This window comes from Strigops habroptila, chromosome 2 (assembly GCF_004027225.2).
Source record: "Strigops habroptila isolate Jane chromosome 2, bStrHab1.2.pri, whole genome shotgun sequence".
Taxonomy (NCBI): Eukaryota; Metazoa; Chordata; class Aves; order Psittaciformes; family Psittacidae; genus Strigops; species Strigops habroptila.
In genome coordinates this window covers 101,571,705-101,585,240 of record NC_044278.2, presented here as the reverse complement: position 1 = coordinate 101,585,240, position 13,536 = coordinate 101,571,705, and the positions used below count along the sequence as shown (strand labels likewise).

The window sequence follows — 13,536 nt, the reverse complement described above, 5'->3', positions numbered from 1 at the left end:
CATACATAAAATGCCACACATTACTAACATACTTCTTTTTGGTCGTCAGATAAATAGGTAAGACATTTTTTCATCTGTGGAAGAAAAAAGATGGGTGGGTAGGGGAAATAGTAAATTATGTTGAAGTACAGCCAAATATATACATCCAACATCAGCTTTGACAAGTTCATCCCTGGCCGCTGCTGCAGGTAACAGAGGAGGAGGTTCTTTACCTGGTTACAAGAAAAATTGCAGTATGCTACAAAGTCTGTCTCAATATACAAGGAGTCAGGAAGAACCTTTATCAAGCTCTTCTTTCTAGTGCAGATGCCACCAGTTCCTTCTCCAAAAGCAGGCAACAATCACAAAACAAAACACTGAGAATGACAAAGGATAAGACACTCCTATCTGTTAGGATCAGCAAATAACAGTGAAAAACTCAAAAAAGGGAAGGAGAAAACATCTGTACATAAGAAACTGATAAGCTATTTCTATCGTGGAATGTAATAAATTAGAACTTTCAACATGGGAAAATACATACATTTCAAAATACAGAGGGATAATTAGACCTTTATTAGAAAAAAAACTTCCAGGACTCACTTATGCTTATTATACACAAAGGCTACTAGGAATACAGCAATTTTCAAACCAGGAAAAAGGATCTACTGAAGGCAAAAGGAAAAGCAGTTAAAACAGAAGGACAGAGTGTGTTTTGTTCTGATACATTAAAATGCTATGAGTGAGCAAAGTATTTTCTTTCACTGTTCCAAGCGTATTATAATGATGCCACACTTATTATTCTTAAATGAAAGAATTGTTTAGACTGAATGATGAACAACAAAACTCAGCTGCCACGCAACCAGCTATTCTTTTGAGTCCCTCCTGTCTGAATCTTATTCCTGGATGCCAGGATTCCCCCACTGAGGTAGCATCAGCTACACATCCATTCTTTTCTTGCTAGCTGCCATTAATATGAATTAAAAAGGAAGACCTCATGTACGTTAAGCTATTCAACACCATCCTATAATAAATTTACTAAAAAAGAATGCACACTAACAGTAGCAAGGTGTGAACTGAGAAGGGTTTCTATTTGTTATCCTTCTTCCACCCACTGCCCCCTTCTAACATTGTCCATGTATGTATGTGTTTTAGACCACAGACTCCATCCTCTTGCATGTCTGCAAATGTCTCACACCAACCATTGTTTTATTACAAATAATCTCTCCCATACCACCTACATCTCCTAAGTATAGCATACGCATTCAATAGCTGTGCATAATAAAATTGAAAAAATCTGTTTGATAGATTTCAGTATTCTGCTGTTTATCAAGTGCCAAAAAAAACCCAACAACCAAACCAACCAAAACAAACAAAAAAACCTCCACCATGAGCTTAAAGCATCACGCTCAGTTACTGCTCTGACAGAAAAAGAATTTGATATCCTAGAGGGCAACTGCCCAGGAAGTCTTTTCATACCTATATAAAATGCACTGATATAGGCAATGATGGAGACCATAATTCTTTTCAGACATATGGGCCCCTTTACTGTGAACTTCTAACATCCCTGAAGAATTGTATATGTAAGAAGTACCATAGGCACACAGAACACAGAGACACAGCTTCCCAGATTCTGGCAATAACTCCACCAACATAAAGGGGATTATTCAATAACTTCTGGTCCGAGCATAGGTTTTTCACAGCTTGTCTTAAAATAGCCAGCTACAGTGTTTCAACAAATGCCAAACCATTTTCATTTGGTCCACACAAAAAAAAAAAACCCCCAAGTGTGATTAACAAGTCCATAAACTACCTCATGTCTCTATTATTACAAAAGAAATACAACTTGCAAACAGCCCTGCTGTTATTCACACTCGAACTCTAGCTGCTATCAAATAGTAAAACTGATGAATTACCTGATGAAATTATTGAAAGAGACTATTCAGAGATAAAATTATTATTCAGAGATGCCTTGTTGCCACTACTATCACCAGTACTTATGCGAGAAATTAAACAAAATTAGGCTCTAGATAGGTAGTGTAGTCTTCAAGCACTGCCCCATACATGTTTAGTTCCAATTAAGTTAATGAATCAAGTAGAGATATCTTAGCATGTTTCATTCCAGAAGTGGAGTTTTAACCTGTAAGTAGCACACATTGCTAACGAATAATGCACCACAAACTTATAATACCCGGCATGTGGTGTGTCACTATCCAATTTATTAGTGGAATGCAAATCATGAAGTACTGCATTAATTATTTAAGAAGCAATGTTGAAATGGTTAGCTGGCAAAATCTGCTGTAGTTTTGCAAAGAAGTCAACTAAACGTCAGACAAAAGGAGGCTGGATCAAATAATGCCTACATACATGTAGAAAGCTTACCGAAGATTTGATGATTTACTTTGAATTTCTGTATAGCAGATCCTTCTCAAAGGTGGGACAGGAAGACAAATAAACACATTTTTAAGAAGCAGTAATTATAATAGTTTTATTATTATTATGAGAGGGTTAGTTCGTGAACTTGAAATAAACAGTTTGAAACACAACTATTATAATGTTCCAGTAACTCATAGCAGATTTACCAAGTGTGATGGAGTCTTCATAGACACTCCATCACACTGATGCCAACTCCTACAGAAATGGGAAATCATTTTTTTTTTGTATATGCAGATTACACAGTGGGTGGATAAGAGAAATGCAAACTGCAAAAATCCTACACTAAATAAAAACATATATGAACAAGGTGACAGCCTGGTAAGTGCTCCTCTTTAAAGAGCAATCAAATAACAATCCTATTTTCTTTCCTGAACAAGCTCCTTCTACTGACATTGGTAACATCTTCATTCAAATGTTTTCGTAATGACTCAGTATTTAAACATCACTATGTATAACAAGCCTCTTCCTGATTTGAAGACACAGAGCATCACTAGGCCTAGCTATCCCCGTCAGTGGTATTCTCACGACATCATAACAACAGAAGGAAATTGTTTTCATGGGAACAAAATAGTATTTTACCTATCTTAAAATGTGTCTATTTTGTCTAACATGTCAAACACTACAAGCCTAGGGGCAGTATCACGACTCTCAGGCAGGCAACACCTAGAAGTAATGTGGAGGTGGCAGCACGTTCAGCCCAGGTGAGAGGGAAGAGGACTGCTTCGTGTCACAGTCAAGGGACTCCTCCAGGCAATTTAAAAAGCGGCACGAAGAGATTTGCATCTAACCCTCCACAGCTAAGGAGGATTTCTGTGATATAATGCTAGACAGACACGTGAAAGCAAGAAGAAGCTTCAGAGTCCTCTAACTGCCAGACAGACCCGAAAAAGAAATATATAAAAATGACAGTTAAAAGGATTTAAAGTCTGAGGCAATAGTCTCCTCACCACCCTTTTCGTCCAGGGGGTGGAACTTAGCTATAGTATTTGAGAAAGACAGAGAGGGATGAAGAAAGAAAAAAAAGAAAAAAAAAGGGGAGCATAAAACCATGTTTGATAATCCTCTATCTCTTACTGCTTCTGCTTTTTTTGGCAGAATTCACTCATTTTGGCTGCAGTACAAAAGCTGTGAAGGAAACACTGAAAGTAAGCAACTAAAGGATACCATTGTTTCACCAGCCCGTTTGTCATACCTATGCACCATTAATTGTATATCGACAGCTGAAACAAGGGCTACTCGGGGTTATTGTTATCACTACAGGGCAGGTTTTACTCGCAAAACAGAACTTCATCCTGAAAGAAAAAGCAGCATGGACAAGCCTGCTGCTTTTAGAAAAAACAGTACCTTTAAATGTGAACAGTCGTGAGGAGATACGTGAACTACTGTGCCGTGAGAATAAAGAATATACCAAACTGCAGCCGCAACTTTTTTTTCCTGATTAAGTGATTTATGGAAACACATACAAAAGGGGAAAGTCGTGCTGCACGGAACATTACTTATCAGACCTGATCCACCCTCCCTCCTCATGCCCTGCTCTACCTTCCTACTTTAAATCAACCGAGTGTCCAACCCAGGCTGAAGTACAGTCCGCCATACAAGTACGAGGAGTGCCCTTGAAAAATGTCCAGATAGCAGCTAGTGCACAAAGGACCTCGCCATGTAACGAGTGCATGAGAATTTCTCTCTCGCTCTTGACCCGGCAGCAAGTGAAGAGATTAACTTCCCATCAACATCGGAAGACAAAGCGTCGGTAAGAAACAAGCCAAGTTTGACAGGGGAAAAGGAAGAAAGCTGAGACCAAATTTCAGCTGGTTTAGAGAGGTGGGGGAAATAAATAAATAAATAGCTCAAGTAAGTAATTCTGAATGCTCTACCTCATATTTATCTTCCCCAAAAAAATGCTCGACCGAGCTGAGCAGCAGTGCTACACGCAATAAGCACGGGCAGTCAGATATTTACTGCCATAGGTAAGAGAAAGCAGACATCCCCCCTTGCCTTGCTACACAGAAGGCAATACTGCAGATTTCCCACTCCGCTACCAAAAAGCAAAGCAGAACCAGCATCTGGAGCGGGAAGGGGGGGTATTAACTCGGAACTTTTTGTTCCTTAAATATGTAACCGAGACGGGCTTTTTTTCCTTCCTTCCCACGCCCCTCTTATTTCCATTTTCTCTGCCAAAACAGGCCGAAATAAACGTTATTCCACAACAATATTATTAAATAGGGAGTACGAGACTTACCATATCAGCTGGAACGCTGCTGGACATCTTGATATTACCCTAAATGGCGTAAAAACAACTTAAAAAAAAAAAAAAATTAAAAAGCACCAAGAGCGGCCCTGCTGCCAGAGAGCTTCGAAAAGCAAACCGGGGGTCAGTTCCCGAGGCAGCAACTTCCACGTCCCCTACGAAACAAAGGTGCCCGATGTGCAGCGGGGAACGCGGCCGGCTGAGGAGAAATATCCAGGGACAAGCGGTGCCGGGGCTGTACCGGAGGAGCCAGCGGGAGACCAGAGATGGCAGCAGATCCCTGTCAGCGGCGGCGGCAGCAGCGGTGCCAGGTAGACCAGGCAGGACTACACCGCCACATGAGCTGCGTGCGGGCTTTTTCCCCCCTCGCTCCCTCTTCCTTCTCTCCCAGCCTTGACAAGTGACGACGGGATGATTCACGGGATAATGGTGCGCCCAAGTCACCTCCTCAGCCGGCGCAGGCGACCCGGGCGCGCAGGCAGGCAGGCAGGCAGCACCTCGCTCTGCCCTCGGCGGGGCAGGGCGGCGGGAGGGCCGGGGTGGGCCCGCGGCCGCTGGGGAGGACGCCGGGCTTCGGCCCCCCCTAGGCGGTGTGCGGCATTCAACAGCGCCTGCCGGGGAGGGCTGCCTGAGGGGCGGCCGGAGGGGAAAGCCCTCCCCCGCTGCGCTCCGGCGGCGACAGCAACTCGGCGGGGGCCGGGGGGCGTTCAACGGCGGCCGCCTCCCGCAGCCTCAGGTCTCCGCTCGCATCGCCACCGCCGCCGCCTCCTCAGCCCGCCCGCCCGCCCGCCCTCTCCCGTGTCTGGTCCTGCGGCGGCTCCGGGCTTCCCCCCCCCCCGTCCCCCGCGAGCCGCGCTGGCCCCGCTGCGAGCCGGAGGTGCCGCTCCTCAGCGCGATCCTCGCCCGCAGCCGCCCCCTGTCATCTTCGGCTCAAACCAACATGGCGTCTGCCGAGCGGAGGAAGGGGACACAGCAGGGAGAGACGGACCGACACCCCCCGTCTCCACCTCCCCCCCTTCCCGCTCCGCCGCAGCACGCACCGACACCGCGCGGCATCATGGGGCTTGTAGGCTGCCGGGGTGGCCGCGCCCCCCCCGCGCCGAACACACCGTTGCCAGGGCGGTGCGGGGTCCCCGCGGCACGGCCGGGGCCTGGCAGCAGGGGCCGGGCTCCGCCACCACCACCCGGGCACCTGCCACATCAACCCGCCTGTAACCGAGGGCGGCTGCGGCCTCCTCGGCGTGTTGGGGCTCCCCTTGCAGCCCTTCCTCCAGGGATCCCCTCCCCGGCGTGTGGGCCTGAGCTCTGCTCTTGTACAGCTTCCAGTAAACAAAAATAAATGCTTATGTTAGTGGTTTAGTTTTTTGCACCCCAGATCTGCAAGTGTGGCCCATACATTTATTTTTTATTTCTCATTTCTTATTTTTGGAGTTTGAAATACCAGGGTTCTTGGTTTTTGGGGTTTTGGGGGGTTTTTTTCCCCCCAAAACCTGTGTAGTTTTATTAACGAATACAGCTCCTGTGAGATTCACAGTGTAAACGATGACTTCCAACTTGGAAGCATCTGGAGAAAGGACACTTAGCATGTAAAACCCCCCTTCAGAAGCCATCCTGCTCCTTCCTTCACATTTATTGTGGACCCACGTTATCTGAAATGCTGTGTTTAATGGGTATTTTATTCCTCATTCCAGGCTGCTCCTGGTGACCAACACTCAACAAAGAAAGGCTGTGCCTGATGAAAAATGCATCCTGCCTCAAGGACACAAAATAAATCCTACCCAAGGTGCAGATCTATTGAAGGAATGAGTAGGTCTTGTCAGAGAGGTGTGGAGAGACATATTCATATGGCAGGACTGTAAAACTGTCTGAGACAAAATAAGAAAATCAGGAAAATCAAGTAGATGGAGTGTGTGACAGAGGCAGCCTGGTTCCTTCTGGGACAAATGTCATGTAAAACCACAGAAAATTAAGACCAAGTTGTTCCTTTTAATACTAGAAATTTGAGGCTGCCTTTCTCTTCAGGACTTCGTGCAGCAAAGGCAGCCCCTGACAAGACACTGTCCCTTGCTGAGGCTGTAAGTCCTTTCTTTATACTTTGCTCCAAAATAGCGCAAAGCTACTGACTTCAGCAGACAGATTTGCCACAAGCAGCCCTGTTCAATGCCTGGGAGAAGAGCTGAAGGCTAGCAGAAGTGACCCTACATGCAGGCCTCTGTGAGGATCACACACTGTGTGACTTCAGGCATGTTATCCCCTCTCTTGACAGCCTAGTTTGCTTAGATGGTACATTTTTGGGAGGCAGTGACTGAGGCATCTCTCACAGGAGGAGAGGCAGAGAGCTGGGACTGTTCGGCCCCAGGAAGAGAGGTCTAAAGGATCTCATCAGTGTAAGTGCCCTGTGGGAGGCAATGAAGAAGAGGAAGCCAGGCTCTCCTCAGTGGTGCCTACTGACAGAACAAGGCAATGGGGACAAGGTGAAAACCAGTAAATTCAATCTGAACATGGGAAAAGACTTGTCTCAGTGGGAGGCTGACTGAACATTGGCATAGGTTGCCCAGAGAGGCTGTGGAGCCTCTGACTGTGGAGATACTCAAAACAGAACTGGACATGGGCACCTGCACTGGCTGACCCTGCTTGAGCAAGACGTTGGAGTAGATGACCTCCAGAGGTCCCTTCCAAGCCCAGTGATGCTGTGATTGTGACTCTCCCCTGATAAATGTTTTTATGGTTCCTCATATCATCATCCCCAATCTCAGTCAGGTATTCCAGCCACCAATAGGATAAAAAAGCTTGTGTTTGTAGGAGTAATAGCAAAATGCTGAAGCATTGCTTGCTTCTTCTCCAGTTGGGTACCTCTGAGGGACAAAGCAAGTGCAGGGGTTTCCCATTCTATTTATTTATTTATTTATTTACTTATTTATTTATTTACCTTACTTTCATAATGCATCTAAATAGTAACGCTCATAGATGAGAGCCCAAGGGATAAACCCTGAAGGATGTCACTCCATCCCAAATAATACGCATTCCCGGGCACATATGACTTTCTGGTTAAATCAGTGACAGACTGAAGAATTATAAATAGATCTCCCTGAATAGAGTTTATACTTTGAATGTTGTTAATGCAGGCTTTCCCCCTCTCCCTCCAACAAAAAAAAAAAAAAAAAAAAAAAAAGAAGAAAAGAAAGAAAAACCTTAGATACAACAGCTTGAGTTTAAACAGGCTCCTGAGATCTGCTCATGACCACCTTGGAGACCAGCCCTTCACTCCATGCAGGCAGCAGCCCTGTACAGGTACCTCGAGGTGATCTCAGGGTAGTTTAGGAGTTCCCCTGCCCATGCCCTTCCCTCTAGCATCCTTGCAGAAGGGACAAGAGAATAGGCACTACAACTACTTTTCAGGCACTGTGGCTTGCAGCTGCCTCCTCATGTAAACTGAAATTGGTGGCAACTCAGAATTGTGTCCTTGGCTGCACTGTGACTGCTGAGGTGCATGGCCCTTCCCACCACCTCTGCTACAAGCAGGCAGGGCAGACAGCAGGGCTTTGTAATTGTTTACAGTTCACAGTGTGACTTGCCAAAGGTTGTATGGAAATACCCTTCAATTGAAGCCCATGTGCCCAAGCAAGTCATGGAAGTAAGGATTATCAGCAAGCACAGGCAGACTGGATGAGGGGCCAAAAAGGCAAGCAGGCAGCAGCAGGGCACATCCGCTGCATTGGAGATGGTTCTTCTAAATTATTTAGGAGGATGAGCTCATCTGTGGTGCACAAAGATAAGCACATCCATAGGACATAACCATAGGAAAGAATACAAAAGACGTAGAGCCTAAACCAGCATGATTGTATGAGTTTTGCTCCTTTGCCTCTAGTTTAACAGACTGTTAAAAGGAAGGATCATGCATTTCGTGTTGATGAAGCAGTGGGGTACAGGAGGAGACAGGGGATTGTCCTCGCTACTTTGTGTGCACATGAGTTGGTCAACTTTTCTGTCAACTGTTGTATAAATGGGGATCAGCGCCTCTCTATGATGTACAGTTGTGCTGTCTTAGAGATGTCATGAAGAAATATCTTTATTAATTATCATTACGTATTTGAATCTACCATTATGACTGCAGGCCAGAATGCCACCGTATTAGGCACAGCACAGTACAAGCACACATCAGTTTCTGTCCTGAAAGGTTCACAGTGCTGAGTTTACTCAACAGTTGACATAATTTTGTTCCCCTGTCTGTCAGCTATGATGATGCAACACAAATTTAGGGTCCAGCACAGCTGGTACGTTCTGGGGATCATTTTAGGTTGATAGCGTGCTGAGCAAATGAACAAAAAGAGGTGCTGCATGATGATCTAGGTAGAAGTTGTACTACGTGTGACGATAGGGGTAAATCCCACCAGTTTTGTAGAGGTGAGGTCATGTATTTGAAATGCAGCACGGTCAAACATAAAACAGAAAAAGATCTTTTCTCTTTGGGATGTATTAAGAAAGGCTGTTAGGATAGTATTCATTTCACATTCGCACAGAGAGAAAATGAGTTGTGGTCAGCAGTAGTCGGCTGGAACAAGGGACTCTGCAAAAGTGTAGCTGCCTGCTGAGTCTGGGATCAGCTTGCAGGTAACCCCCGGGCAAGTGCTACAGGCAGACACATCTGAAAACAAGTCTCTCCCACATCCAAGGAGCAAGCAAAAAGGGAAGGGCTCTTTGAGAGGAGTGCTAGCAACACAGAGAGCTAAGAAGGCTATTCTGCTTTTTGGGACCTAATCCTGTACTCAGATATACAAATCTCATTTCCATTAAGTCTTCTTTGCAGAATTGTTACATGAATTTAGCTGTCCAGGTACAGAATCATTCATCATCATTACTTTGGCAATTTATGAGGAAAAATGATGAAGTATGCAACTGATATTTTGGTTTCATTTGAAAAATATAACAGGGCATGAGTAAGAGAGTAGAATTTTGCCATGCTCTATTCCCTTTGATAAGAATTGTGCCAGGTATCTATCAGCAGATTAGGCTGCAGCTTTAGTGTTTCATGGCCATCAGTACTAGTTGAAACCTGACTCTGTACTGAGACGTGCTTAATAGGAATAAAAGGTCTGTTATTCTAAATCAGATTAGTAGTCCAGCCAATGTGATATCCCGTCTCCAGCAGTGGCCAGCATCAAATGCTTTAGAGAAAGACACACAAACCCCACAATAGACAATCATATTATAATCTTCTTATTTGCTAAGTTTCCACTGCTGCCAAGGCTGCTAGAGAGGCTGGTTTATGCCCTGAAGCAAAAAACTTCATCTTCTATGTCTTTTATAACCTTAATGGCAGAATTGCCATTTTTCAAAAGAGCAGCACTCTCTCCCAACAGTTGTTGCTGTTGGGGTTGGACACCACGTCAAACTTACACTTCAAGACCAACATTAAAAGCTTTCAGCCCTGTCCTGTGCTCCAGCATTTTCCCTTTGAGACAGGCTGTGAACAGGAGCATCTTCAGGAGAAGGAACACACACCACCATGAAATCTCTTTTAAGGCAAGAATGTCCATTGTTTCTGATTTCTCTCCAGATTTTCAGAGCAGCCTGAGAAGGTGAAAGGCTCCTGAGACAAAGGGTATAATTCTCTGGAGTTTGGTCATGGGACAGATCAGGATTCTTTCCTTCTCTGGCAGCTACAGAGCAAGATATCCAGGGCAGCAAGGAACACACTGAGTTAGTCAACAGGATACTTTTAATGCCTTTGTAGAAATACATGGGCATTTTTTATAAAGTCTTAGAGAGCCAAGTTTGCATTTACCTGGTATGACTCAGTCTTGTTGAATTCAGACCCCTTATTACAAGAAAGCATTCAGGCAAAAAGGTGCACTGAAAATGAGGGCTGGATCCTGCAGCGTGCTTGCCACCAGTAGTCTGCTCCTGTGCACTGTTGGTTTCTTGTGCTGGCCTTTGGAAAAATCTCATATTTTGTGTTTTCAGATATTTTTTCATACTAAATTAATTTCTTTCCCTTTGGAAGAACACTGATTTTTGCCTGTTTGCTGCTTTTGTGTCAAGTCAAACCAGCATGTGGGTCCTACCAGCCTCTCTGTTGATGCCAGCAGGCTTCTGGGAACAGAATTTAGCAGTCCTCTCCTGCCTCAGAGGCAGCAGGAAGGCAACAAAAGGACCTCTGAGGTTTTGTAGAGTTTATAATACACACTGCTGGCCAGAATCATGGTTTATTTATTTACTTTTTAAGTTGGTCATCAGACCAATCTTGCTAGAAAATAAAGATGCACACCTATTTAAAACAACTCGCATCATGCCCTGAATGCCCCAGTATGCTTTAAGGATTTATTTCCCCCTCTCACATTTGCAGTACCCTTGTACAAATAGAAGACAATAGGGAACAACAAGGTGTTACTGAGCACCAGAGGTTATTCCTGACCTTCTTGTCAAAGGTGAACCAGGCAGGAACTCTGCCAGTCTAATGGGTATAGCAGAGATACATGTAGTGATGTTAGAGTTACTGATGTCATTAATTATGTTGGGGAACTCCTAAGAGCAGGGGAGAAAACTGATAGAGGATGGTACAAAGGTGGCATAAGGAGAAGGAAAGAATAACATGAGTAAGAACAAGAAGTCCCCAGGCCTCTTTTATAGAGGGCTCAAATCACCACTGTTCTTGAGGTGGCTTAACTATCTGTACATCTAGGAATTAGCGGATACATCTGTCCAGTCTGTGCAGAAAAATGACCCTGAAAACAATTGGAAGAAGTTCCTTACTGAATAATAGGTGAGAAACAAGAGGGAGAACTTTTAGCATCCAACTGGATCAGCTTTCTGACAACACAGTTACTAAGGGAAACATTGAAATAACGCTCAAGCTCTGAACTTGAAACTTGGGTTTAGCAAAGGATTTACAAAACATAGCAGTAAAATGCTCTTTAATATGAGGAAATCAAATAATGTGAAAATTATAAATTCCTGTAAACTTGTCATAAGGGTTGTGGTGGTAGAAATTGTTAAAATTTGCCAGAGAAGAGGGAGGTCAAAGGCCCCCGAAAGACCCATATCAAATTAAATGACAGCTCTTCAGAAAGAGGAACAAGAACTGTGACTTTGGGGAATGGCTCTTACAAAATTCAACATTGCCAATGAAATTGTCTAGAAAATAATTAAAGAAAAATCCACAGTTAATGTTCAAGAGAGGACAGAAAAAGAGCACCAGAAATTACTCTCAGTCCAACCAAGGATGTAGAAGGAAAATGGCTTTGTAAAACTGTTAAACATGAGAGCTAAAGCTTATATTGCTTGCTGGTGCCACCAGGATCCCAGCCTTCATTTATGCTTTACAGGAGCTGCTGCCGCCCAAGGCTGAGTGTAGCCTACTAGCTGTGCAGAGCCAAACTCAGCGGGGACCCTGGAGCACTGACTGCAGTTTATCATCCCTCTGTCCTGCTGACTACAGCAGGATGGTTTTTTACATTATCAGGCAGCTAGGTTAATTTCTTCTTTTTTTTTTTTTTTTACTGTAAAGGTCTCCAGTGGGCAACTAAACATTAGTGAGCTCCCATTACAGCTCATGTTTACCATTTATAAAATTAGTACTAAAAATAGTAAATCGAAGTAAGAAATCATTCTTGCTTGTTTGATATTTGTATCTGTTATCTACACTACATTAGAACTCTGTAGGTTTTTAAATTTAAGGATGTTCATATGTCTTATTGAAGGCTGTTACTTATATGGATGTGTATATATACATAAACATATGTTTATATAAGCTCTAAGTCTATATGACCACATGCTTATTAATTCTCTGAACATTTTTTAAATTGTCTGTAGCACTCAAATAGATTACACTTAAATCTGATTGTATGCTACTTGAACCGAAACAAAAACCCATCTCAGAATTTGCACTGAGATAATTGTTGTTTACATACATTATATCAATGTAATATAACATTTCGTCTGCCTTATTTTCTATCATTCATTAGTCTCCAAACCAGAAACAATATCTGAATGAAGCAGTGTCTAGAAATGCTATTTTTAATTGGCCAAAGAGATTGCTTGACCTCTGGTAACTGGTTACTGTTGTTGGGGAGACTCTGCATGAGCGGTGGCGCATTGTTTAAACATAATGGGACAATAGTCTCATGTTATCTATAGGATATGGAGACACCAGAGTTTTGTGTTGCTTTTACTTTATTACTATACATGTGAGGCACAATCGACAAAGACTTCCTGAGGATGAATGTTGTCAGTATATGAAACACTGAATAACTGCTTTTTGTTTTGCTGAATGGTCCTCTTTCTTTCAGTTTTAAAGGGGAAAATACAGAAAAAAATAGCTCTGGGGAATGGAGTCTGGCACGCAGGATTTTTTTTTAACAGAGGGACTTTGGGCTGCATTGAGATCTTACACTAATTTTATATGAGTTTGACTCTGTTGACGTAATCTGAATGATTCCTGTTTTACAATACAGTGAGAGAGGGACTGGGCAAATTAATAGGAGCCTGAATTCCATGTTACTTCCAAGCTCAGTTACCTGGGTCCTGAATGCTGCCAGTGTTGGGATTGATTTTTTTCTCTACTTTCACTTTCGCTCATCATGACCTTAAAGCCCAAGAGTGCCTGATTCAATTCTAGCCTCCCTTTCTCATTCCAGTCCCAAGGCCTATGTGGACAGTAATAGGTGTTTGTGTAGTATAGGCAACTGCTCCCAAAATAGCTAGCACTAAAAATCATCTAATTGGTTTACTGCCAGCAAGAGAGCACCAGAGTCTGAAAGACTGGACAAGTTTTACTATGTTTGAGTTTGTTCTATGTACATGTAGTTGCTGTTAAAGAGCTTTATTAGCTTTTATTAATTTTAGTTTTATTGATTTATTAAAATGATTTTAGTTAA

The 13,536-nt window shown here is 43.4% G+C and overlaps 1 protein-coding gene across 1 annotated transcript in view; it reads right to left on the bottom strand.

The window, feature by feature from the left end:
- Positions 1-5,678, bottom strand: part of UBL3 (ubiquitin like 3) — a 60,194-nt gene extending 54,516 nt beyond the window's left edge. Inside the window, exon 1 of the mRNA XM_030475585.1 lies at positions 4,652-5,678. Coding sequence (XP_030331445.1) covers positions 4,652-4,678 — 27 coding nt within the window. The 5' untranslated portion in view covers positions 4,679-5,678. The remainder of the gene's footprint in view (positions 1-4,651) is intronic.
- Positions 5,679-13,536: the final 7,858 nt, after the last annotated feature.